This window comes from Enhydra lutris, unplaced genomic scaffold (assembly GCF_002288905.1).
Source record: "Enhydra lutris kenyoni isolate GAN:26980312 unplaced genomic scaffold, ASM228890v2 scaffoldscaffold10, whole genome shotgun sequence".
NCBI lineage: Eukaryota > Metazoa > Chordata > Mammalia > Carnivora > Mustelidae > Enhydra > Enhydra lutris.
In genome coordinates, this window is record NW_019154094.1 from 42,822,410 (window position 1) to 42,848,590 (window position 26,181).

Sequence of the window (26,181 nt, forward strand, 5' to 3'; positions counted from 1 at the left end):
TCAGAGAGGTAAAGTGATTCACCCATAGTTACCCACCCAGTCAAGAGCAAATCCAGAACTAGAAGCAAGGTCAGCCACCTCCTATTTAGTCTAAGACTAGTTGACCCTAACACCTGCTCACAGTTGGAGAGGGTGCAGAGGGCATAGCAGAGAGGAGGTTGGTGACTTGATTCCATCAACAGCATTTGATGGACAAGGCAACTTAAGCCTGAAGAAGTTAACTGACTTGTCCAGAGTCACATTGTTAATACTGTAGGCTCTTAGAAATTAACTGTTGAATGAACAATAAATGAGCTAGTAAGGAAGCCATGGGGAGATATTCACAAGAATCCTGAGAGTGCCCCCAGGATCAACAGAATTCAGTTTGTATATACCCAGTCAGCCCAGATACTAAGTGGGTAGGCTGCTAGTAGTTTATGACTTGTGGACCTAAGACTTAGCTCAAATAACTAATATAAAAAATAGATATAGGACTGTAAGTGAGGTTCAGGAGAGCAAGTGTTCATCTGGTTGAAAAGATTAGGGAAGTGCTCCATGGAGCCACAGCAGTCTGGGCTGGACTACAAAGAGAAGAAGGACATTGAGGGTAGGGGTTGGCAGGGCAGCCAGGTTCTCAGTTCAGCAGACAGGTGCCTGGGCTACTTCTGCAAGAAGCAGGTGGGGAGGGGCGCCTGGGTGGCTCAGAGGGTTAAGCCTCTGCCTTCAGCTCAGGTCATGGTCTCAGGGTCCTGGGATCGAGCCCCGCATCGGGCTCTCTGCTTGGCAGGGAGCCTGCTTCCACCTCTCTCTCTGTCTGCCTCTCTGTCTACTTGTGATCTCTCTCTCTCTCTCTGTCAAATAAATAAGTAAAATCTTAAGAATAAATAAATAAATAAACAATTAAAAAAAAAAAGAAGCAGGTGAGGAAAGCAGCAGTTAGCTAAAATTCTGGGAAGTTTCATGCCCCCCTCTTGCTCGTGTGGCTCACTGCCTATCCTATCCTTGTGGGACCTTGTTGCAGGAGGACTTCGATCTCAGGGAACTGGAAGACAAACACTGGCTCTGCAATGCTGGAGCAGATCGCCATGTCAGACAGGTGAGTGGGAGAAGGAGTCCACTCCCCAGCCCAGCTTCCATAGCTGAAGAGGTATAAAAAATGAGCCCTGCCCAAAGGAAGCCTCTAATCAGGACAGAACACAAAGAGCCAAGCAACCAGGTAACAAGATCAGGCAGGACTGGGTTATATGCTAAATTATGAAGATAAAGACTGGACATGATGTAGAAGCTCCAAGAAAGGAGCAGTTACTCTGTACTGGAAAAGCCAACGAAGGCCACCTAGAGTATGTGAGACCTGCTTTGAGCCTGGACACATAGGTTGAATCTGGCGTTCAAGTGAGAGAGCACTGTAGAGAAGGCAATATGCTTGTTGGGGAGAGGAAGGGGAGGTGAGAAGGGGTGGGATAGTAGAGGTGGAGGCACCAAGAAGATCATGAGTAGCAGGGAGGCTTGATATGAGCTAACACCCCAGCCTCAGAACACCTTCCCATCCCTTCCAGGTACAAGCTGTGGGTAGACACCTGCTCTGAGATGTTTGGTGGCCTGGACATCTGTGCTGTCAAAGCTGTACATGGCAAAGATGGGAAAGACTACATTTTTGAGGTAAGTCTGGCCCAAGGAGTATCTCAGTAAGAGACAACACCCGAGACTAGAAGCCAGGCTCTTAGCTTGAGAACTATGTGGGTGACCCAAACTACCTTTAGATCAGAGTCTCTCAGGCCAGGGGATGGTTCCCAGACAACATGACCAATGGATGTGCATAGCGAAATACCTCCACCAGCAGGGAGCTATTGTTTCCAACCAGCTAGGCTGACCCATGCTGGATAAGAGTTGCCACATTTGGGTTCCTGGGGTCCTAGCCTAATGCTCTTCCCCTGGGAAGACTGTAGTGATTTACCATTTCTGGTCTCAGAAAATTGGACTTGGGAATCATTCAGTTCAATCTGCTCATTTTGCAGATGAGAAAACTAAGGCCTAATGCCATAAGCATGTGTTCAAGGCCATGGAGTGAATCAGTGTCTCAGCCTGGGCTAGATAGAGCTCAAGTTTCCTAGTTACAGGAGATTTTTTTTTTTAAGATTTTATTTTAATTCCAGTTAGTTAATGTACAGCATTAATAGCAGTCTCAGGTATACAATGTAGTGATTCAACACTTGCATGCAACACTTGGGGTTCACAACAAGTGCACTCCTTAATCCCCATGCCCTTTTTAAACCATCCCCACACCCTGCCCTCTGGTGACCATCAGATTATTCTTTAGAGTTAAGGGTCTGTTTATTGATTTGCTTCTCTCCTTTTTTCCCCTTTGTTCCTACGTTTCTTAAATTTACACAGGAGTGACATCATATAGTATTTTTCTCTGACTGACTTATTTCACTTCTGTCATATTTCATAGCTTCATTCATAACCTTGCAAATGGTAAGATATCATTCCATTTTTATGGCTGAGTAATATTAATATACATATATATATATATATACTATATAATCTATATATATGCCCACACACCACTTTGTCTTTAATATAAATGTGAATCTATTTCAGGGTTTTCTATACTGTTCTACTGATCTATGTATCTATTTTTATGACAGTACCGTACTATGTTGATCACTACACCTTTGTTTTGTTTTATTTCTTTTCAGTGTTCCAGAATTCATCGTTTATGCACCACACCCAGTGCTCCATGCAATACGTGTCCTCCATAATACCCACCACCAGGCACAGGGGATTCTTCTTAGCATCTCTCTGAGCCTTGGAGAGACTTTACTCAGCCTGGTCCTCTAACACAATTTGCTGACTCCCTTTCCCCATATTAAAGGGAAAGTCGGTAGCAATATGATTCCTTCATTCATATTCCTGCCCAGTCTTACTGGGAGCAGGAAAGGCTCCTTGCCAGGAGTTGGTGGTATTGGCAAAAGATTAGTGTCAGGAACCCAAAGTGGGCTTCAGAATCTACTCCATGATCTACTTGGCACATAGCATTCTAAATAATCATACCCCCTCTCTCAGTGGGACTCCGTTTTCTCATCCATAAATGAAAGTTGGATTACAGAGTCTGTGATCCTAGTTAGCCAGCTAACCACTTCCTAACGGAGGAAAACAGTTACCTGGACTTTGAGGTACAGGAAGAATCAGGATGGTGGTGAAAAGGGAAGGCATCCCAGGTCATGAGCAAAAGCAGAAATCTAGTTGTTTAAAGGGCAGACTGTGTGGAGATAAAAACTGCATGGGTGAAAAGTCTCAGAGATGAAAACTGGCTACTCCTAACTAGAAAGTTAAGGGAATGACCTCCTGTATTCCTGCTTTCCCTGCCTACAAATCTCTAAGCCCTTGCTGTCTCCCTTTCCCTACCACCTTCAGCCACGAATCTTATACACTCTACTAAGCCCTGGCCTAGGTGAAGTCTGGGGGGAAGAGCCAAAGCAAAAGTTTGCTGAAGGGGGAGACTAAGGTCCTAATTCTGCACAGGAACATGCTTCTAACTGAAGACAAGAACACCGGTTTCATCCCCAATCTGTCTCTGATGCCTTAAGTTCTATTCATTCTGAAAGTCTATACCAGGCCTTTGATTTTTCCAGCCCCTTTCCTAACCTGGCCTACATCTTCTACCAGGTCATGGACTGCAGTATGCCACTGATTGGTGAACACCAGGTGGAGGACAGACAACTTATCACTGAACTAGTCATTAGCAAGATGAACCAGCTGCTGTCCAGGACCCCTGTCCTGTCCCCTCAGAGACCCTTAACCACCCAGCAGCCACAGGTAAGCAGCGGGAAGAGATAGGAGACCCAAGAACCATTCCCAAGCCCACTGCTATAGATTGTAGTGGCTCCAGGATAGAGGAGCCTTCTCAGCAGTCTGCAGTATCAGCTATGGAACTGTCTAGTTCTATAGATCCAGTACTTACTGGATCTCTTCTCTCTGAACTTGAAGTCTCTGGGGAACCAGAGCCCATTTCTCTTGGGATACTCCCACTTTTAAATGGGAAGTCTCTGAGGAAGGGCTGGGTCAGACCTCTTACCAGCTGTTCACTGTCTGTGAGGGGTCTGCTACATTTGTGGAGAAAGAAGGGTGTTTATCAGAAATCTGCTGGCTTAGAGAGAAGAAAGGGTCAGGTCCCTCATTCTGGAAGAGAATGATGAGGTAAAACTCAAGTTAGAAATCTGCTTTCGTTCCTAAGAGAGAGGAAGTTTTCTTCAGTTGACTATGGTGTGTGACTCATGGCCAGTCACATTCACAGTGGCAGTATCCCAGATGCCAAGTCTGGTAGGAAATCCACATTGAAGTTTTTGTGGCTCAGGCCCTGTGGCTCTAGAATAGGCCAAAGAAAGGCAGGGGTCGAACGTCTTAAGTCCCATCCAGGAGATATCTCACTTGGCAAAAATGTCCCCCAACTTTCTTCTCACTGAATTTTTGCATAATGAAGTGGTAAGAGCTTGGGACAAAGAATCCAAGAACTGAGTCCTAGTCTAGCTGTTCTCCCCTAAACAGCTGTGTGACTTTGGGGGAAAATTACTACCTTTTCTAGGCCTCAAGTTTAATTAATCACTTGAACATAAAAATCTCTCAGAAATATTTTTTTCAAAATCGCACTTCAAACAGTTAAGGAGATAGAATAGAATGGTGATTGCAGAGTGTGGACTTTGAAAAGAAAACTACCGAAGTTTGAATCCTGGACGCTCCATTTTATTGGTTTTGTGACCTTGGATAAAGTACTTATATGTGGCTCAGCAGAGATGACAATGGCACCCCTCTCCTAGGGTTATTGTGAGAATTAAATGAAGAACCCAAAATATAGTGTGTGTATATATATATATACATATATATATGTATATATATATATATAGTGTATCATAAATGCTCAAAAAGGTTGCCTGTTGTTACTAAGTAACTAAGCAGCCTCAGGGCTTAGGTTCCCTACAACCTCTGGCTTCAAGATCTTCACTCCCTTTTCTAAAGATCAGTGCCTTGCTGCGATTATACTACAACCTCAGAAGCCAAGTAATTGGAGTCTGGAAATCCTTTAGTAAGATAGAAGAAAAGGAGTGGGGAGGGAAAAAGAGTACAAACCAGCCTGGGTTATGGTATAGAAGCAAATTGTTCTTATCATTTGAATGTCACAGAATCATAGCATAGGAGCATAGTTGATATTCATAATAATGGACCTGAACCATAAAGAACAGCTTTTTAAAAAAAAAAAAAAAGGATTTTATTTATTTATTTGACACAGAGAGAGAGAGAGAGATCACAAGTAGGCAGAGAGAGAGGGGGTAAGCAGGCTCCCCGCTGAGCAGAGAACCCGACATGGGGCTCAATCCCAGGACCCTGAGACCATGACATGAGCCGAAGGCAGAGGCTTTAACCCACTGAGCCACCCAGGCACCCCAAGAAACAGCTTTATTTAAGTCAGTATTCCACATGTTGTTTAAGAAAACTAGTAATATAATGTATAAGAACTATTTCTGTAGAAATGACTAAAATAGGGGTGCCTGGATGGATCAGTTAGTTTAGTGTGTAACTCTTGATTTCTTCTTTTTTTTAAGATTTTATTTGAGATTTTATTTAAGATTTTATTTGACAGAGATCACAAGTAGACAGAGAGGCAGGCAGGGGTATGGTGGGGGGGAAGCAGGCTCCCCACCAAGCAGAGAACCCAATGTGGGGCTGAATCCCAGAACCCTGGGATCATGACCTGAGCTGAAGGCAGAGGCTTTAACCCACCGAGCCACCCAGGCACCCCCTGACTCTTGATTTCAGCTCAGGTCATGATCCTGGGGTCTTGGGGAATCTGCTTTAGGATTCTCTTCCTCCATCTGTCTTTCTTCCCTCCCCACCCCGAAATCAATAAATAAATCTTTTTTTCTTTTCTTTTCTTTCTTTCTTTTTTTTTTTTTTTTAAAGAAATGACTAAAATAAGACAGTGTGACAATTGGTAAGTCATTTCTTTCTCTGGATCTCAGTTTCTTCACCTATGATATAAAATAGATCTAAATACCTTTTGAGCTCTGAAAATTTCTTTGAGTAGAATACTTCCATCCCTACTCATGCTAGATAAATGGGAGCTCCTGGGCTAGTAGACTTACTTTGGGCATCCAAGTTGAGAGTAGCCCCCTGCTATGGGATGCTATCATACATTAGCTCGTATGGGTGTTTTGTACCTTCTGTAGCTGGCTCACATGTGTCAAACCTCCGGGCAAGTACAAGAATCTGTTTCTGTACATCAGGAATGTTAGTCACCAGAGAATTATAGTAGGGTAATTAAGAGAACAAAAATTAATTGCTTGTTAGAGATATAAGCCCATTATTTAAATGTTGTACTTAACAAGAGGTGCTAAAAAAAAGATTTTCCTAGTTAAAAAAATATCAGACCTGTGGTTAGATTTCATGATTTTGTAAAGCTTAGGGATTAGCAGATTGTTGCTTGTCCCTGCCCTAGAGGAATAGTGATAGCCCTTTTCTTCCCTTTAACCCTGAGAAATACAGAGAACATCTGGTTGCCCCTTAATGAATTTATGACAGAGTAAGACAGCCCAATGCTACCCAGGCGAAATAAACAAAAATAGGTTGTTCTGGGATTCTGTGAGGATCCCTTAAGTACTTTTATAAATAGAAGTGTGCACAAAACTTTCTTGGCCTTCTACAGGAAGTCATTTTGAACTAGAATGCAGAGGAAACCTGAATTCAGCCTTGTCCTTACCACTGATCAAGTGACTTTGGGTAGATATCTTCCTGTTTCTGTGTCTCAGTATTTTCATATGTAAAATGAAGGACTGAACAAAAAAAACTACTAAAATGTCTTCTAGCAATGAAATTTAGATTATACAGAAATGATATCTGAAACATAAAAGTTCAGTAACAAAGAAATCACCAAAAAAACTCCCCCCCACCGAAAGCGTTAGCTTTTCTTTGGGACAGTCCCCTTACTTTGCAAGCATTACATAGTGCAACTTAAATATTCTTAAGAAAAATCTAGAATGTATCCAAATCAGGCCAAGAAACATAGTAAGGAATGAGCTTTCCTAAATATAGGAGCTCCTGCAACAATCCCTTGTAGTAAAGTCAGACTGACTCAAGGATAAACTTTTCTCTGCTCAGGATCACATTTAAAACTACAACACGAGGGGCACCTGGGTGGCTCAGTGGGTTAAGCCTCTGCCTTCAGCTCAGGTCATGATCTCAGGGTCCTGGGATCGAGTCCCGCATCGGGCTCTCTGCTCAGTGGGGAGCCTGCTTTACCCCCCACCCCCGCTTTCCTCTCTGCCTACTTGTGATCTCTCTCTGTCAAATAAATTAAAAAAAAAAAAAACTACAACACGATATTGTGGAAAGCACACTGTACTGGGAGTCAGAATACTCATGGTTATTCTTACTCAGTCATAACATTATGTGACCTCGGGTAAGTCATTCCCTATCTCTAGACCTCTGGTTCCTCACTTAGAGAATTAAGTTGAATCAGATGATATCTAGATCCCTTTTATTTCTAAGGTCACATGAAACCTGGTCTGCCCAATTGCGAAGTCTGAGAGTACAGTCCTCTACAAGACTGCCCTCACTCCTGACATGAACAGGAAGTTCAGAGAGTTCTTAAGAATTTTCTAGAAAGACTCACATAATTTACCTCACATAAAATTACTCACATAATTTTACTCACATAAAATACCTCAAGCCATTATACTCACAGGTACATTTTAGGAAAGGATACAGATCAAAAATAAAGGAAGATGCACAGGGCAGAGTCTGGGAGTGTTCCAAACATGAAGATTCCATTGTCCTAACCTCCCAGCATCCATATGTAACAGTACACATGGTGCCAATCAGGGAAGCTCATCTGAGATTCAATGTTCACAGTTTTTATTGGCTTTCATGTCATAGGCATGCTTGATTGATCACCTCCTTGAAATTGGTCTCCAGCACCCCCATCCATGAAAGTCAGGTTAATACCATATGGCCCCCGGGACCACTGTGAGTCACCTCATCAGCTTATATTATCTAGTGTGGTCTGAGGGCCTCTCACCCACAAAGAAAAGACACTCCTATTACTCAGGAAATTCTAAGAATTTAGACTTACCTCCCAGGAGTTGGGGAGAAAAGGCCAGATTTCTCTTTGGGCAAGGCCAGATTCTTTACTATATACATGATTAAATTAATTTAGCAAATGTCTCTTAAATACTTTTAGCCCTTTGTACGCAAGGGTAATGCCCTATTTCGACTGTGTTTCTGCTGACTAGCACAGGCTAGCTCAATGTATGTGCTTAAAATTAGTTTAATAGACTTAGGGCTACAGTGATGAATGAGATACAGTCTCTGTCCAAAAATTGTTTATATTCTAAATTGAAATCATGCCTGAATTCACAGAGTCATCACCATTCATCAGACTATACCTTCTTGTACTCTCTGTTAGTTTCTTCCTGAACTTTGTGCTTTGACCCCAGACCATCCTAAAGACAGGAAGTATACCACAGTCTGTCACATTTGGCAGAACGCTGCAACTTGGGCTTGAGGTCATGACTCTACTGATCATATTTCTCCCTCCCATTTCTCCATGATGATAGCCCATTTCCACTAGTTATGACTGAGGAGACATTTCAGTCATCCTGGCTCCAGGGCCGTAGAGCTGTCAGACTAGATTACTTCCATATTTCCACTATTACATCTGCCAGTTTATCTGGATCTTAAGCCACATGAATCTCTTCTAAGCCCACCCTCCACAGGTGATCTGGGTCCCACCTTCTTTTTGCTCTCACATTAGCCCTCTCTTCTCCATCACTGATTTCTTCTTTTCGAGAAGATTATCACATCCATCCACAAACATCTCCCATTTAGAATAATAAAGTAAAAGCCAATCCCACTGAAATTGCTCTTGTCAAAGTGACTCCATGTCATCTAGTTCTCATCTTCATTTTCCCATGTTCTTATCTTGCATGATTTCTCACTAGCCTTGATGTAGTTCCCCTACACTCTCTCCTTCTTGAAACATTTTCCTTTCTATGCCTCAGTGATTCTGTTCTTGCCTGGTTTTAATTCCGCCTCATTGGTTTCTTCTCACGTCCTTTGCTGGCTCCTCCACTTCTGCTAAATCTCCACATGTCAGTGCCTTAGAACTTGGTCTATGTACTTTCCTTGGTGATCTGAACTAACCCATACCTATCTCCTGCCCTGACCACTCCTTGAACTCCAGATTCACACTTCTTATTCTTGCTTGACATCCTTATTTACATTTCTAAAGTCATCCTAATATAACATGGCCAAAGCAGAACTCTTTTTTTTCCCCTGTAAATTTTTGACCTCCTTTCAATTTTCCCCAAGCAATTCATGTAGGCCCCTACCTGCCTCTTTGCCTTCCTACCATCCTAGCTCTTTCTCACTGGTAAGGGCCTTTATATGTGCCGTATCCTCTGTCTGAGATGCTCTTCCCCTTGTTTTTGCATGGCTGGCTCCTTCATGACAGTATAACTGAAATTTCCTCAACCATCTAATCCAAAGTTTCCATCTAATTACTAACTACCACCCCTGCTTCTTTAATTTTCTGCATAGCACTTACTAACAGCTTAAGTCATTCCCATCTGTTTCTTTCTTTGGCTCTTCCAGTAGAATGTAAGCATCTGAAGAGTATGGGGTCTCTTCACTGCTATATCTCTAGGGTCTGCAGAGTAGCTAGCACCTAGTAGCCATTGAATACATCATGGATATACTAAGAAGGGTGCAGTCAGTCATCAGGAGGAGAGTTAAACAGCAATAACAAAACTATGTCTTCCTGCTTTTTATTATGATCTTGTGATAGGAATTCTATGCAAATGACAGTGATTAAAATACTCCTTCTACGCAAACTACTGCCCTGCTCCTCCCCTAGTATGGCATTGCAGTACATATTTGTTGAATGAGTTACCAGATGGAATAATTGTCTTTAAAAGCCCTTGCAATTGGGGAGGGTATGTGCTATGGTGAGTGCTGTGAAGTGTGTAAACCTGGCAATTCACAGACCTGTACCCCTGGGGATAAAAATGTATTATATGTTTATAAAAAATAAAATTTAAAAAAAAAAAAAAAAGCCCTTGTAGCATATTGGAGTTGGTGTTGGGAATCCTATGAGCAATTTTGGTAGTGTACAAATGGAAGGGATACAAACCAAAGGGTATTACCTGGTTCTCAGCCAGAACTCTGCATGGTGCACTGAGCCCTTAGCTGCTGTCACTAAGTCACATTCCATTCCTCACAATCAAGCCCCTCTTGCTGGCTCCTTTCTTCTGTGGCTTTGGCAGCTCAGACTGAAAGAGCTTCTGGCCCGAGTCACAAGTCCTAAGAGCTATTCCTTGCCCAGTATTCTCGGTCAAGACCAGGATAGACCATGACTAGTCATTTATCTACCTTTCTCTTTCTCCCTCTCTCTCCTTGCCTGCAGCTCCACCCTTACAGCTTTCATTTCTCTCACTCTAGAAGAGGCCCTTAGTGTTGGGTGAGGGGGAGATTAGTAGAGGGCACACCTTGCCTTATTGTCAGCCAGTCCCCTAGCCTGAGATGGATTAATTATAGAAAACAAAGAGCAAAGTCATTGAGGTGGGCCCAAGCTAGCTACTTGCCCAGTTCAAAGGGGTAGGGATGGGAGCTGTAAGAGGCACTGGATATGTAGCTGAAAGTAGGAAGGTGAGTCGCAAAGCCTTATCTGGCTAATGACAACTTAGTCTCAGCCTAGCTGGACTGCCAGCTTTGGAGCTGCCCTAAGAGTTGGTCAGGGCAAGTTACTCCATCAGCTCTGAAGTGCTTTCAGGGAGACTGTTCTCAAGGTGGCAGTGACACCTGGTGGCCAGTGATGGCCAAAGCCTCCAGGCTATATACCTTTGAAACCTCCCTACAGGCCCTGCTCTCCCATCCCCCACACACTTTGGGGTCTGTCTTCTGGGATCTGAGCTGGGCCTTATAACCTAGGGCTCTAGGGTGGTGTATGCTGCTCCTGAGACTCTCGGGAATCAGGGAGAGAACTTCAGGTAGACAAAGCTTTTAAGTCATGCCCATAGAGGTGGCATCCTGGTGCTCTCCTTTGTGTGGCTAATCTCTTTTCATTTCCCATTAATTACACTTTTTCCGTTTTTGTTATTTTCCTATAAAGTCTTCCAGAGTCAAAGGGCTGAATTGCTAATGCAGGGATTTCAGACACTAACAAACTTTCTATTTGGCTTGTGGGTTATACCCATGAGGAGTGATTCTAAGTAATTCCAAGTATTACACATGTGATGTCCAGGAGGAAGACAAGCCTCTTCCCCAACCTTGACAGGTCAGATCACACCTGCAATATTGTTTCCAGTCTGAGGGTCACAGGACAAGGACAAGGACAACCTCTAACTCTAACTGCAATGTGCTCAGAGGAAAGAACCAGGAGGCTGAGGCATTTGGCAAATCTTTGAGTAAAAGTTAAAGGAGCTCCAGTTGAATAGCAATAGTTTCAAGAAGCCCGTGACTTATTACCTTTAGCTCTCTCGTGGCTGTCCTGAGAGAAGACTGATGCCAAAAGGCAAACCTGCTAGAAGACAGGAGTAAACTCTAAAACTAGGAGAGGAAATGGCTACTCTGAGAAGTAGTGTGTGGCTGCCACATCATCGCTGATGTTCATTCAGGTGCAAGATAAGCCCCTAGTCAGGGATATGGTCAAAAGGTGGGCTGGGGGCTAGGGCTATTGGAGCAGGTAAAATAAAATATCCTTCCAGATCTAAGATGCTGTGTGCTAGCCACAGGCCTGGAAAGGGCAGTGATATGACCAGAACTGAAGGATTGAGGTCCATAAACTGGTAACCTCTGACCTCTGGTGGGACGTTCTACCAGTCCTTTTTACTGGTTCTCTGGACTGAAGAGATACTCAAAACATTTCCAGATAGATCTTTGCAGATGCAGACGCTTGAAAAGATGAAGTCTCTTGAGTACAGGACACCAAGATTGAGAAGGGATTTCACTGGGGTCTAAAGTGCCATGTAGTTAAGGAAGGGACACAACTCAGATCCCAAACGTGGGACTAAGAAGAACTTACATAGCTTAGAAGAAGTAAATTTAGGACAAATGAAAGGCCTTCCTGCTTCCCACAGCAGGATTGGCTTTAGGGAATTTGTTCCCCAGTGAGTGTAAGCTGAAAATGTGAGGAGATTTGAGGCAGGTTCAGATAAAGTCACTAGTGACCAGATCCCTTAACAGACTATTAAGGGAAACTGACTATTTTGGGGATGTCTTAACTTTTAAGGGACATCTTTAATCACTTGAAGCTAACATTCTGACCTCGGGTGACCTGGCCCTTAGTGCCCCCATAGGTCTCATGGACTGCCCCCATGGGGCACTTCTTATGTCCTTAGGAAATCACTGATTATGGGAGGGCCTCAATCCAGAAGATGAGCTCTGCCCTCAGAGTAGCAATTGCCCTCATGAAAGGAGGAGGAAGAGGAGGAACTCATCCCTGGGAATGTTTTTAACCTTTCAGAGGAAGAAAGGTGGGCACTGGTAACTGCTGGAATGATCTCAGAAAAATCCCAAGGTGCCAGAAAACATGCTGTCCCCTTTCCTCTGACTGAACCTACAACCTCCCGACCACATTCCTTCCTGCTGCCTCATTCCCCCTGGGGTCCTAGACCGGGGGAGTGAAGCCTGGGGGAGCTGATCAGAATAGCTCTGTGGCGTGTCCAGCAAGGAGCTTGGCCTGGCCTCTTTCCTGGGGCCAGACCCTGAGACCCTTTCCCAATTTCCTGTCTCAGATATGCTGAGCAAGCACAGGCCTTCCTCCTTGGTGGGGGCAGCTGGACTCAGGCCAACAACTCTCAAAAGTTGAGTCACTTAGTGTCTTTCCTTCCTCAGCTTTCCATCCTGCTGGGACCTCAGATAGGAGCTCCTGTCTCCCAGTTTGTCTGCTGAAAACCACAGGATAGTAAATTAAAGGTGCCTTTGACAAAACCCCACAAACCCTCATCCACGGGCTTGGTGTCTCTCCTAAACAAGTGATTACCTGTCCATTCAACTCAAGAGCTAATATTTATTGTTCCAAAATGACTCTTCTGCATCTTCAAGGACCTCACTGGAACAAGTCAGTGATATACAGAGAGCATGGTATAACCCAGCCCAGAATCCCCTACATACTGACCTACTATGTACCAGATGACAGGAAGCCACCCAACAATACTTTCTACATTAATGCATTAAATTCTAGAGCTTCATTAGAGCTGCATTCCTTTGGATTGATATTTATTATTATCGAAATAATAATAATGATGTTCACTTATATCATTGCTTTGCCTAGCACTGTACAGTTTACAAAGCACAGACATTACTTTGAGCCTCACCATCCTTACATAATATGGTTTGGGCTGGTATATCTATCTTCATTTCATACTTAGCAAAGAGAATGCAGATGACTTGTCCAAAGTCATGCAATGTATAAGCAGGAGAGTGGAATCTTCTGTGATCTACAATACTATGCACTATGCCTTTTTCATGTCCCCACCAGAGCACTGGGGAAGGTAAAAATGGAGAAAGCTGGGCCTTTATGACCTTGTGTAAGGTAAACCCAACTGCTAAACCTGCCAACCTAGAGGAGTTTCTGAGTTACACCTACCTTTTCTGCCTCCCTGACTACTCAGATTGCTAAAACCCAGTGGGTTCAGCAAAGTGGGATACCAGCCCAACCAGCTTTGATGGAAAGCAGTAACACATTCTGCTTGCCAAGCCTTTGCCTACAGACACCTCTGCTCAGGCCCAATAGCCCTGGGTCTTGCTGGGCTCAAGACTCTGCAGCTAAGAAGGGCTTGTCTCCTATCTCAGACATCTAAAGAACTGAAAAGTGCATGGAAGAATTAATGGAAACCCAGAACCAGAGGGCCTGTGGAAGTCCTCTGCCTGTAAATTCGTGACCTCCTCCATAGCATCTCTGACCGGAGTTTGTCATGGCCCTCCTTAAATACCTCTAAGGTCAGGAGACCAAGAACCTCACTACTACCCAAGTCAGTTCTTGACCTTGATCAGATCTACATTTGACTAACTTTGATCTTCAACTCAGTCCCAGCTTCCATGATTACCTCGCTTAATCATTCCAACTGGTGTGCTTGAGGACCTGAGACTCATAAATTAAGTAACGTTCCCAAAGTTACATGAGGAAAGGTGTCATTTCCATACTTCTCACCATCCTGTCTGTTCCAGGTACCCACTTTTTCCCCATGTACCCATTTTAATTCCACCAGTGTCCCCCTTAAAGAAACACCCAGAACTGGTTGCAGTGCTGTCTTGTGAGGCTTATCAGCTGAAAGAGCATAGGACCTGAGCACTCCCCTCCATGAGACACTGAAGCCCCTCTAGCTGCATCAAATTTTTGGCAGCAGCATTGTCATTCTATAAAGCCACAGTTGTTTGTTTTTTTTCCCCCTTGTGCTGCTGTAAAGTCCGTTTATTCCCCCTTCTTTTTTGGGTGCAGCGGAGCACAAGCATTGGACAACATATTACTACCTGTTTGAGTCAGCTCAACTTCCTGAGGAAAACTGCAGCTCAGTCTGGCCATGGGCTCCTGCTGTGGGCTGGCTATAGGCCAGACTTTGGCAGTGACGCCAGAGTGGCCAGACTTCCATGGAATTCAGCATCTCAGGCAGTTCTTGGTGACCAGAGACAGATCCCATGGTAGCCAAACCCCAGGGGAATAGCCCTCAGCCCCAACAGATGGATGGCTTGTGGGTGGAGCTGGAGAGTCTCAGTCTAGCAACGGACAGTCCTAAGGGACTCTTCCCCTACCCCTCATAGTCCCTGGGAAGTCTTCAGTGCACAACCTCTGTGGAGCCAGGAAAGGGTGAAGCTCCCTAGGCACCAGACAAGGGTGGCCAAGGCATATTCCCAGGATCCCGCTCAAAGGACTGCCTCTGGGAGCTCTTCCTCTGAAGCTTTAGGAAGGGAACTTTTGGGCTCAGTTCATCCATGTCTTATTTATATATTTCTGAGGCTGAGGAGAGCCAGAGCCAGCCTTCCTTGGTATGATTACCCCTGTCAGCTCATCCAATGAGTATCTGGAGTTCTACTGTTAGAGCTTAATCTATGAGATTGTAAAGGGTTCCCCCCACCCTCGGAATCATAAATTGTCAGGATAGAAGGAACCATAGTGTTCACCTAATCTATCTAATATTTCTCTACATATTCTCTACAATATCTTTGTCCTAATTCTCTAGCCTCTGCATGGACACACTCATCTCCCAAGATAGCCTCTACCACTAATTTTACTATAGAAAGTTCTTCCCGTAACTAAAATTCTGCCTTTCTGGAGCTTTTGCCCATTGCCCCTGGTTCTACTCTCTTGTTATGTGGTCTTCTATAACCCTATCTAAAAAATAACAATTCTTTTGGAGGAGTACATCTTAAGTTGTTCCTGACCAATGTCTGAGGTAATTGGCAGCCATCAGTGGTATGGGGAGAGGCCCCAGGAAAGGAGACTGTCAAGAGCCAGTCTAATGACTCCACAAACTGTATGAATTTTGTTGTCTTTCATCTGAGTATCCTTCTCAGGCGATGAGAAACCATAACACTGATAGCTTGTCGGGGAGACCAGAGGAGGCTTTACTATCACAACTAAATAAAGTTCTCTGAAGCCTAGGAATAGAACACTTTAGGGGGTATTCCATCAGGGGAGTAAGACTTGGGTAACAACAGAGTTTCAGAGGAAATTCCTCATCAGTATCACTGTCATCTGTTGCATTTTACTTAGCACCTACTGGGGCCAGATGCTTATAGATATCTAGATGAATAGATAGGCAATCTCACTTCACATCACAGAAACCTTGTGAAAAGAGGTGGGTACAGGGGGGCAAAATAACTTGCCCAAGGTCATAAAGCTAGTAAATGGCAGATCTGGATTGAATCCAAGGTCTTTCCAGCCCAAAGGCCCAAATTCCTCAGTCACTCTGTTGCCCAATCTTAAAGACTTGCTGCTGGAGACCTAGGAAGCAGTGTATGTGTATGTGGTTGAGGATGAATTTGATGCCCAGTCTTAGCATGTCAGAAGCCCAGGTAGAAAGGCCACCCTGTTATCTGTGCACCCATTATCAAACACTACATCTTGGCTCCAGACTTCACCAGTTGGCAGCCAGGTCAAGAGAAAGAAGAGAGCACAGTGGGAAAGAACTCTTGAGCCTAAAGTGTCCCTGGGTTAGGCAGTCTTGATGGAAGCAATTTCTGCTTCTTTGAGCTTGTTTTAACTTTACCTTCTGCATCTAATATACAAGCTCATATAGCAGGCCTCAAGTTTAATTCCCTAACCTGAGCATTTTCAGAGCTGCTCCCTGGAGTTGATACCAAATACAATATGGTTTAACTTCTATGATTTAATGACATTTCTCTCTCCTAAAGACTTAAACTCTAGTCCTTTTTGGATTTTCACCATTATTGTACTACATGTTCATTTATTTAACAAGCGTTTATTTAGGACTTCTTATATACTTAGCCCCATGCTTGATGGTGTTGGTAAAATGATGATACATCCTGAATTTTCCAAAATATTCCTAATTCCAACTATTTTAACTTTTTAAATAAATAGTTCCTGTTCCAGGCCATATATCTCTTTTTTTTTTTTTTTTTTTTTGAGAACAAGTTTGTTAGGAATTCATGAGAAGATGAAGACACATCATCTGTTCCCTGAAGGATCTGTCAGTCTTCTTGGAAGCTTCATCCCAGTCTTTAAGATAAGAACACAGCACTGTGAAGACGCTCTTCAGTAGTATGAGTCTTCTAAGTGCTGTTTCAGGCTTTCAGAGAAGAGATCACAGTCAAAAGGGGCAGTCAAAAGGGAAGATTTCATGGATGAAGTAGAAAGTGACTTAGACATCTGGGATGTGTTGGAAAGGATTGGTAAAACAGGTGAAAATGTATTTCTGGAGAGTAACATGGTGTTGCCTCACCTAGATAATAAAGAGTGAGGGGTTGGGCCTGGAGGGAGCAGGTGTGTTTAGGACATGAGTGAGAGAGAAGGCTAGGAAGGTCAATTTCAACCATGCTGAATCAAGTTTTAGATGTCAGCTTGAGGGATATGGTTGTCATCCTGTTGGCAATGGGAAGAAAATGGGAGCATCAGGTTGCCTAACCTCACAGCCCAGCTGCATCAGCCTCTACTGTGTAACCCTGGGCAAATTACCTGACTTAGTTCGGCCTCAGTTTCTTTGTCTAAAGATTAGGGATGTTGATAATAATAGCATCTACCTCATAGAGGTCTTATGAGGTTTGCAATACTTCATCAAAGTGTCAATCATGTTACCTGGCACATATGTAGTGTTAGCTATAAGTTATTAGAGCACTAAAGTGACACAATTAGGGAAGGAATGTAGGAGGACACTAAGTAGGCACAGAGAGGATAGATTGAAGAGAGAGGAGACTAAAGCATGAGGAGACTATTCTGGTAGTAGTATAGTATAGTACTGTAGTATACTATAATAGTAGTAGTAGTAATCTAAGCAGAATAGTAATAATACTATAATAATACTATAGTAATCTAAGTAGTAGTCTAAGTAGTATATAGTACAGGCTTGACCAGCAATTGTCAGGAGAAGGTGATGAATCTTAGATGTTGAGAGGGAAAAACTGACAGGTCTTTCTGCTAACTGGATGGTGTGGTCTCTAGCTGGTGTGTTGGGTGTGGGTATTTCAGAGTCAGAGCTCAGACCAAGCACTGTGACATTGCTTGGAAGAAAGAGAGGGGAAGTGTTGGTGTGCTTGCTGTGATCCGTGAAGAGTGGGGATTGTAGGTAGAACAGCGCCCTTAGATGTGGTGGCACTTAGGACATTTCAAAGGTCCCCTGCCTCCTACTGCCCTAATTCCTTTTAGTAGGAAAGTTTTAGGCAATGTTGTTAAAGACCAGGACACTGGAGAGGGTAACACTTCAGCTCTCCTTGAGTGAGCTGAAAACAGGCCTTTGTAGGCAGGAGAGGAGACTGATGGTCAGAATGGAAGGCCCATAGGAAATGGGGAACTGGAGAAAGAGTTTTCATGTGGGAGTACGGCTGAGGGGTATGTCACGAGGGAGAGAAGCACTGAAAAAGGAAGTGTGAGAATGCTGAAGACATGCTTAGCCCATTTCACAGCCTTGCCCCTGCAACTCCCTCTGTGACATCACCATTGACACACTTGGCAACCCTTGGGCTTTATAGAGCATTTCCCTTGTACTGAATTTAAGCTCCAAATGTTCACTGCCTTTAATTCAAATGTTAGCAAACTGAAGTCACATGAATCTTTGATCCTGTCAGGGCATAATCATGATAGCTGGGAGGAGAGGGAGCATGGGAGTGGAACCATGTTGTTGGATAAAATGTAATTATGCTATTTGAGAATGAAAAACAGCTTGGCCTTGAACACTTTTACAAGCATTAACATCTTACTCTTTCCCTCTGGGGAAGGGGGCTTTGGGGGAAACAAGTGCCCCCCTCCCTCAAGTCCTTCCCTGTGGGAGTTCCAGCATAGCCCAAAGAGTGGATCTGACTCCAGAGCCAGCCCCAGAGCTAATCCTACCCCAGAATTAACTCCATAAGAGAAGTGAGGCAAGTCTGGACTCATCACCTGGTCTAGCCCCTGCTCTTAGGGCCCCTGGAGTCACCTAAAGCCCAACCACCCTCTGGAGTTGGGTATTGATCTTCCCTTTCCTTCAGGAAGCCAGGTCTATGAGTATGATGGGGAACTAGACAGCAGGTAGCCACCAGAGAAGAAACCAGTTGCTCTTAGAAGACTCAAAGCTTCTAGACAGACTAAGTGTTAGAGGGAGGAAATGAAAAGGGGGATTATGGGGTCTCAGACACTGCCTATCAGTGTGGGACTAAGCCCCAGATAGCCAAGACCTGTGCTCCAGCAACATCTCAGAGGTTGAGAACACCTCTGAGGTGTTTCTGGAACAGCAGAAGCCTCTAGGCCAGATCCCATGGTCCCCATCAGTTCCCACTGCACACGTGCCATGAAGCCACGGGGTTTCTCTTTGGAATCTGTTCGGAGTTTTGTTTTTATCTCTTTTGCATTTTGTTTTCCAGAGTGGAACACTTAAGGATCCGGACTTGAGCAAGACCCCACCTCAGCGGCCAGCCCCCCAAGGTTGTTTACAGTATATTCTCGACTGTAATGGCATTGCAGTAGGGCCAAAACAAGTCCAAGCTTCTTAAAGTGATTGGTAGTTCATTTTTCAAAGCAGAAATTTTAAGCCAAAAACAAACAAGGGAAGAAAGGAAAGCGGGGAGGGGAGCAACAGACCCTCCCATTGGTGCCGTTTCTGCGTTCTTTCAATGCTGACTGGACTGTGTTTTCCTATGCAGTGTCAGCTCCTCTGTCTGGTTGTTTACCTGTTCCTGTTCGTGCTTGTAATGCTCACTTACGTTTCTCTGTATAACTTGTGATTCCAGGGCTGTTTGTCAACAGTGTACAAAAGAATTGTGCCTCTCCCAAATCTAGCGTGACTCTATCTTCTGGGTGGTTTGATAGTATTTTTTTAAAGTATTACATAATGTGGGGTGAAATAGGACTGGGGGGATGGACAGGGAGAAACAAAGACCACAAAAATAAAACCCAACTGCTCTCCTTCTCCCCCTACCCCCAGGCTCCGATTAAGTCACCGCCCCCACCCCTGCTTACCTCCATGAGTGTGCTTGGGATCTTCAGTGAATTGTGCTTTTTGCTTCCTTTCTGCATGACTAGGGTAAATAGATAGAAGTTTAAGAGATTTTTCAAGGTCTAATTTCCATAGCTTCATCCGTTGAATCTGAAGGCATCCACCTTTTTTCCCTTTGCTAAAATTTGGTGCAGTTTGAGTTTATGTGAATAGGCTGGCTGTGCCTGTAGAGCTCTTGTGTTTTTAGTGATGACATGAAATATAAAGAACAAGCTATTTCCAGGAATGTGTTCTGTATTTGACATCCCAGTGTACCTTATTTTTTATTATTAACTAATTAGCTATGAGATTAGACAAAAAAAAAAAAATGGGGCCGCTGATGTGCAATATCAAAGTGAACATGTGAGTATTTTCTGTGTGTTGATCTCAGTCCCCCAAGTTGTTTCTTCTTTGCTGCTGTTTCTGAATTGGCCATATTATGCGCTTCTGTGGAACTGAGGCTGCTTTGTATTCCCCAAAGCCTGACCTATGTACAGAGATGATTCTTTAGCAATTTTGGACATAGGGTGCAGGAAACTACTGAAAGTCTGAGAAGGAGTTGACCATTCTGCTCTTGGCCTCTCCCTAGGCAATCATGAGACCAAATCAGAAATGTCCCATTTCACAGAGGGGTATACTGCCTACAGAACTCTGAGATGGACTCCTGCTTTCATTTTTAGCTGTTACAAGAGCCCTCTGGAGGCCAGAGAATGAGGGGCTTTATCTTTCCTCGGAAGAACTGTCTCTGATTTTAGCTTGTGTGTGTTTGGACAGAGTCTCCACAGCCATGTGGCTATTGAAGAAAGCTCACCAGTTTGTCTTCTTTCCTCTGACATGCAGTTACTGGGCAGTGATGAGACAGTTAATTAAAGCCTCGGCTTCAGTGCCTCATCTTGCCATCTCCTAGCCATACTGGGATGGGCTCTGAGTGGTCTCCTCTAGCACTGTGGTCCATGGGAGTTCATGCCAGCAGTTTGGATTTTAAAGAAGTGCTTCTAGCTCTACTATTACATTCCTCTCATTTCCATTCTGATATGTTACCATTCTGGATTCCAGGTCTGAGGAATAAATAGTGTTGATAGTATGGTGTATGTGTCAAGGGCATGTGCCCTAGTTTCTCTGTCGGCTGCTGGCAAATTCTGAGGCTACAGGGAAATGCACTGAGTGTGAGTGTTCTCATCTGTGATCCCTCCCTTAGATGGTGATGGTGGTCGGTCTGTTGTAAATATATACATATATGCATTTATGCACTTCTAGGTGGGTTGCATAAGAATCAGGTCCTTAAATACCTCCCAATCTGATGAAATGGTAGAAAGGAATAGAGCAACATTTCCCAGAATGGAGGAATACATTTTTTATTTTTATTTTTTTGTCCAAGTGGTGAGCTGAAGGTGGTGTTGCTTCTCTGCATGTTATCCGTGTGAACATCCAGGTGCTTTTCATGTGACATTTGTGAGCCACAAATACAAAGTTGCCATTTGAATTCAGTCAGGCTCCAGGGTGGTGGTAGCCAGTTTCTCAGGTGGGGGAGACACTGGATTAGGGCTCCTGCTGCCAGATGCAAGCAGGCAGTGCGGCCGGACTGTCACGCGCCCTCAGGCAGCATGCTAAGGGCCAACTCTGTGGCCTGGGGGACATCCATGTCACAGTATAGGATTGCTGTTCAGGTGTTTTGTATCCATTTCTTTTCTGATGTTGTCCCCTTTTTTTGTACCAATCCAGCTGGGAAAACCTCAGCCAATGCTGGAAGTGTGATTTAAGTACCTCTCTTTTGTGACTCTCTTGTACAGCTTAATGTGCAATAAAGGAAAAGTTATATCTGTCTTCAGTGTTAAGTTGTAAAGTTTCTGGCTATTCAAGCATCTCTGTACAAGTGGGAAGGAACTCAGGTTCCTGGTCTAAGAGGCTGAGCCATCAACCTGCTGTACTTTACAAGAAAAGGCTGATACAGATGAAGCCAGACTTTGGAAGAGGCAAAAACTGGCTAACGTGAAAGATGCTGATCTGTCGTCTTCATCTTTACTGGTTATCTGATTTGAACTTGGAGCTTCAAGTTTTCAATCCAAAATTCCATTTATGTATTTATGTAAAACTAACTCCGGTATTCATTGGTCATTGATACAGTGGAGCCCATGCCATGTAGCAGGGAGATGGGCTGATAATCTTGGGTGCATAGTGGTGTAGATGGATAATTCTGCCTCTGCAGAGGGTATAGGTACTCTGGTGTTTCTAGGATATTAAGTTACAACATAACTCCTAGCTGCTCTTGGGTTTCTATAAGCCTACTCCTTCCAGCTGGCTCATGAATGTGGACACTGAGAGTGAGACATGAGAAATTGGATCTCTCAGGCCAATTATGCATCATTTCCACTAGTCAGTATGCACTGATGAGGACATCTTTTGAATTTTACTAAGTCAAAAGATGACTAAGGAACCACCCCCCCATCTAAGCAAAATCTGAGCAATCAGGTATCATACTTACTGCCTAACAACTCCCAGAGGAAGGATGGCCTTTTCCCCCTCCAGCGCACTGGATGGTTTTCTGTCTCCTGCTGAGAGAATGGTGTCCTGGTCCTTTGGGCGGGGGGGTGGAGGTGAGGGGCTGCTTCTTTCTTTCTGCTGTCTTTTGTACCCACAACATCTCCAGGGGAGAATAGAACTTGGATTTTTGGAGTTCACCACACACACCAGAGAGGGAGTAGAGCCCCCTGAGGATGGTACTACGAGACAAAAGAGCACATGGAAACAGAAGATTCCCCCTAGTCATGTGCTTGAGTTAATGTTCAAATGAAGCCCTGGTGGGGTGGGGCATGGCAATCAGGCATGTGCTGGTCAGGAGCCGGACATGGCCCAAGTTCTGTAAAAACAATGCAAGTCTATGATCATTAATGATCATAAAGCACACAATACTTTTTAAAGAACTTTCTTGTCCATTAACATCTTTGAAACACTACTTCTTGAAAAACAACTAAGACTCGGGATTACTTTTTCATAGTTTTATGGTTATAATCACCAAGGCCCAGAGAAGTTTGCTGACTTGCTTGGAGTCACTGAATGACTATCTTGACTTTGTGACTCCCAGACCTGTGCTTCCACTGCCTTGTACTGCATCTATAGTGTGGAACTTGAGACCTCCTAGTAAACCATGAGGCAGGTTACCCTCTACCTGAGAAACCTCTGGGGAAGTGGGGTGGGGTGGGGTCCCTCTGGTCTAGGGGGCCTTCTGTAAAAGAGCTTGCTTCTGATCAGGGGCACTCATCCCATGGTTTCTTCCTTGTCCTCCTGACTTCCGATGTGCCTGAGGTGCTGTGTCTCTGAGGAGGAGCAAGTAGTGGCAGATGTATGAGGGAAACCAGGGGCTGGCTCTGGAGCCTGACAGAGCCTCGGGTGGCTTCTTGTAACGGAGCTTATCCTTTTGGTGATTAACTAACCTCACCCTTTAAGACATAGATTCTAATAAGGAAACCCTTTGATACGGTTAAATTATGAAGTTTTTCTTGTACTGAACCTAGGGGGCCCTGGGCAACCCCAAGGAATGCAGCCCCCAGGCAAGGTGATGCCTCCACGCCGACCTCCCCCTGGACCATCACTACCACCTTCCTCCTCTTCCTCCTCCTCCTCTTCTTCCTCCACCACCCACGGAGATGCACCCTCCAGCAGCAGCTCCCTGGCAGAGGCCCAGCCACCCCTGGCTGCTCCACCACAGAAGCCCCAGCCTCACCCACAGCTCAAGTAAGAGACAACTCAGCAGCTCCTTCCCCTCCCTTCTTCCTGCCCCTCCTCACAGGCCTTAGGCTCCAGAGCTGCTAGAAAGCACCTTCAATCAGGCTTTCTTCTACAGATATTTTTGTGGAGCTTTTTTGGATTTTGGTTTTGGGTTTTTTGGTTTTGTTTTGTTTTTTTTGGTCTGTTTTTTTGTTGTTGTTGTTTTTTGTTTTGCTTTGTTTTGTTTTGTTTTGGTTGGGAGCATTGTTGGGGGTTGATTAAGGAGGGTAGAAAAGAAGGAAGTGAAAGTCCAAGGTCTAGCTAGAAGCTCAAACCCTTTCTTCCTGGGGAATGCCAATAAGGCAGAGTCACTGCCCCTTTCCTATTCTTATATTAGCTAAGGGTTCTTTCTTTCTTTCTTTCTTTCTTTCTTTCTTTCTTTCTTCCTTCTTTCCTTCCTTCCTTCCTTTCTTCTTTCTTTCTTTTAATCCTATCTCCCACTCTTTTTTCCATTCCTTTTCTGTGTGTGTGTGTGTGTGTGTGTGTGTGTGTGTGTGTGTGTGTTTCTCCCTCTCAAAATTAAAAAAAAAAAAAATCCTTTTTCCTGCCTCTGACTCACAGTTTAGGGTGTGCAATCAGCAAGGCTGCCCAGAAGGGAAAGAAGGGGAAGGCGTTAAATCCATTTGAACTTGTTACCTTCTGCTTTGTCAGAAGGAGGTCAGTTTCTGGTATGGTCATCAGAGGAGGGCCCCAGATAGATACCCGGAGGAACTCCATCTTCTTGGGCTTCCTCACTCCCTAGAAGCCCCCACCACACTGTCCTGCTTCAGAGGAAGAACTAAGGGCCACTGGAAAACAGTAAAGCTGTACTTGGGATGGACAGCACCTGGATGTGGATGGTGGTCCGTTCTACCCTCTCCCCTAGAACTAGAGGTGCCTCTCTGCACCGTCCCCAGACAGACCTCTGTCATCACTGTAAGCAGAGACAGCTATAGCCTTTCAGGGGTGGGAGTGACCCATCAGTGCTTCTCAGAGTGAGGTGATGGGCATCTTCAGGGAGGGAGAAAAGGAGGCCACTTAGACATGGTCTAGTCATTGTTTAGATGAGTAAACTGCTCAAAGAGATTTGACTAATTTTCTTTCCCAAAACCACTCTGCTAGTTAGTGGCAGAGCCAGGATTCAGGCTTGGGCAGTCCAGATGACCATTTTCTCTGGGTCTTCCAGCCCTTGTGGCTGGAGGGACATCACCCACTCCTGCTCCCCAGCTCTGGCCAGTGGCACATTTCACATCTCACCTGACCTATAACTTCCCCTCAATCCAATTGTTTTCTGCCGCTGACTTAAAATCTCTCCTGCCTTCTCATTAGCCACCACTGGCCCCAGTCTGAGAGCAGATCTTCAGGTTACCATTGCCTTTGGGCTGAAGTTGTTGAATAGAGCCGTCATCTGGCAACAATCAGGAGGCTTATATCCAGTGCCCTTGGCTGTGCTTGCAGAGGGGGCCCTCCCTCCCAAAGGCCAGCATGTTGGGGCCCATCGCCAACCCTAATGAAAGGCAGGGTTTCTGTTCACAGTCACTACAGGAGAGAAACTGCTCACACTCCTGTAGAGGGGAGTTTTGGGGGCTGCATCCCGAATGTAGGGAAGGGTTGGGAACCCTAAGACATCAGGAGAAGATTTCTACAGCCAGAAACTATCAGGAAAGTGACACAGTGAAAGTCAAGGAGACATAGCAGACTACTGGAGATGCCAGACCTTATTCTCTTCTCAAGTACTTGGCTTGGCCTCCCCTCAACCTTCTTGACTTCAGTTTTTCTCTCTGAATCCCTAGTCTTTCAGGGGGAAATCTGGTTCCTAAAATATGTGTGATTTGGGTTTTTAATTAGAAAACTGCTTAATGTCCTTGTGTGTACCAGATACCTATCTCGTTTGCCCCTGAATACCCTGAACTGCACAGACCTCATATTAGAGCTCCTTTGAGGAAGGCTACAAAGAATGGTCATGTCCATCTTAAGAGGAAGTAACTTGAGGCCTTGGTTTATTCCAAGTTTATTTGGAATCAGGGAAAAAAAGCGGAGTATAAAGGCCTAAAAAGGCCTGGGGAGAGTATTTTACCAAACATCTGCACATCACAAATGAGAAACCAAGACCCAGAGAAGCACAAGAATGAGTGAAGGGCAGATCCAAGACTTTACCCAGGTTTTCTGATGCTGGCTTTACCACTTGACAATTAATGGAAAAGAGAGTACAAAGAGCCTATGGTCCCCTGGTTGCTATATTTCATCAGAAGGGAAGGGTGTGAGAGTCCTAGATTCTTACTTACTAAGTTGGGACCTCTGAAATGTAGCCTGTGGGCCATTTAGTTTAGCTTAAGTATAAGAAACAGCCTTTGAGGGGCGCCTGGATGGCTCAGTGGGTTAAAGCCTCTGCCTTCAACTCAGGTCATGATCCCAGAGTCCTGGGATCGAGCCCCACATTGGGCTCTCTGGGCAGCGGGGAGCCTGCTTCCCCTTCTCTCTCTCTCTGCCTGCCTCTCTGCCTACTTGTGATCTCTGTCTGTCAAATAAATAAATAAAATCTTTAAAAAAAAAAAAAAAGAAACAGCCTTTGAGTCACTCCTCCTCCTTTCCCTTTTCTCTTTTTTCCCTTCTCCCTCTTTCTCTTCTCTTTTTCCCCTTCTCCTTCTCTCCCACACTGCCCCATCCTTTCCTATCTTAACAGCACTGAAGGTGAGGATAATAGCACAGGGGCTTCCCCGGGTCCTGGCAGTACTCCATTGCTGACTTTCTCCTCCATCACCCTGGTCTCCCTGGGGTGGGAGTG

General features: G+C 44.5%; 1 protein-coding gene across 1 annotated transcript in view; it reads left to right on the plus strand.

Annotated features, from left to right (window-relative positions):
• The window catches only part of LOC111144119 (synapsin II), a 211,913-nt gene that overhangs the window by 185,502 nt on the left and 230 nt on the right, over positions 1-26,181 (plus strand). The window contains exons 8-12 of the mRNA XM_022498269.1: positions 1,001-1,075; positions 1,536-1,638; positions 3,649-3,798; positions 19,042-19,102; positions 23,165-23,384. Of these exons, the coding sequence (XP_022353977.1) occupies positions 1,001-1,075; positions 1,536-1,638; positions 3,649-3,798; positions 19,042-19,102; positions 23,165-23,384 (609 nt within the window). The remainder of the gene's footprint in view (positions 1-1,000; positions 1,076-1,535; positions 1,639-3,648; positions 3,799-19,041; positions 19,103-23,164; positions 23,385-26,181) is intronic.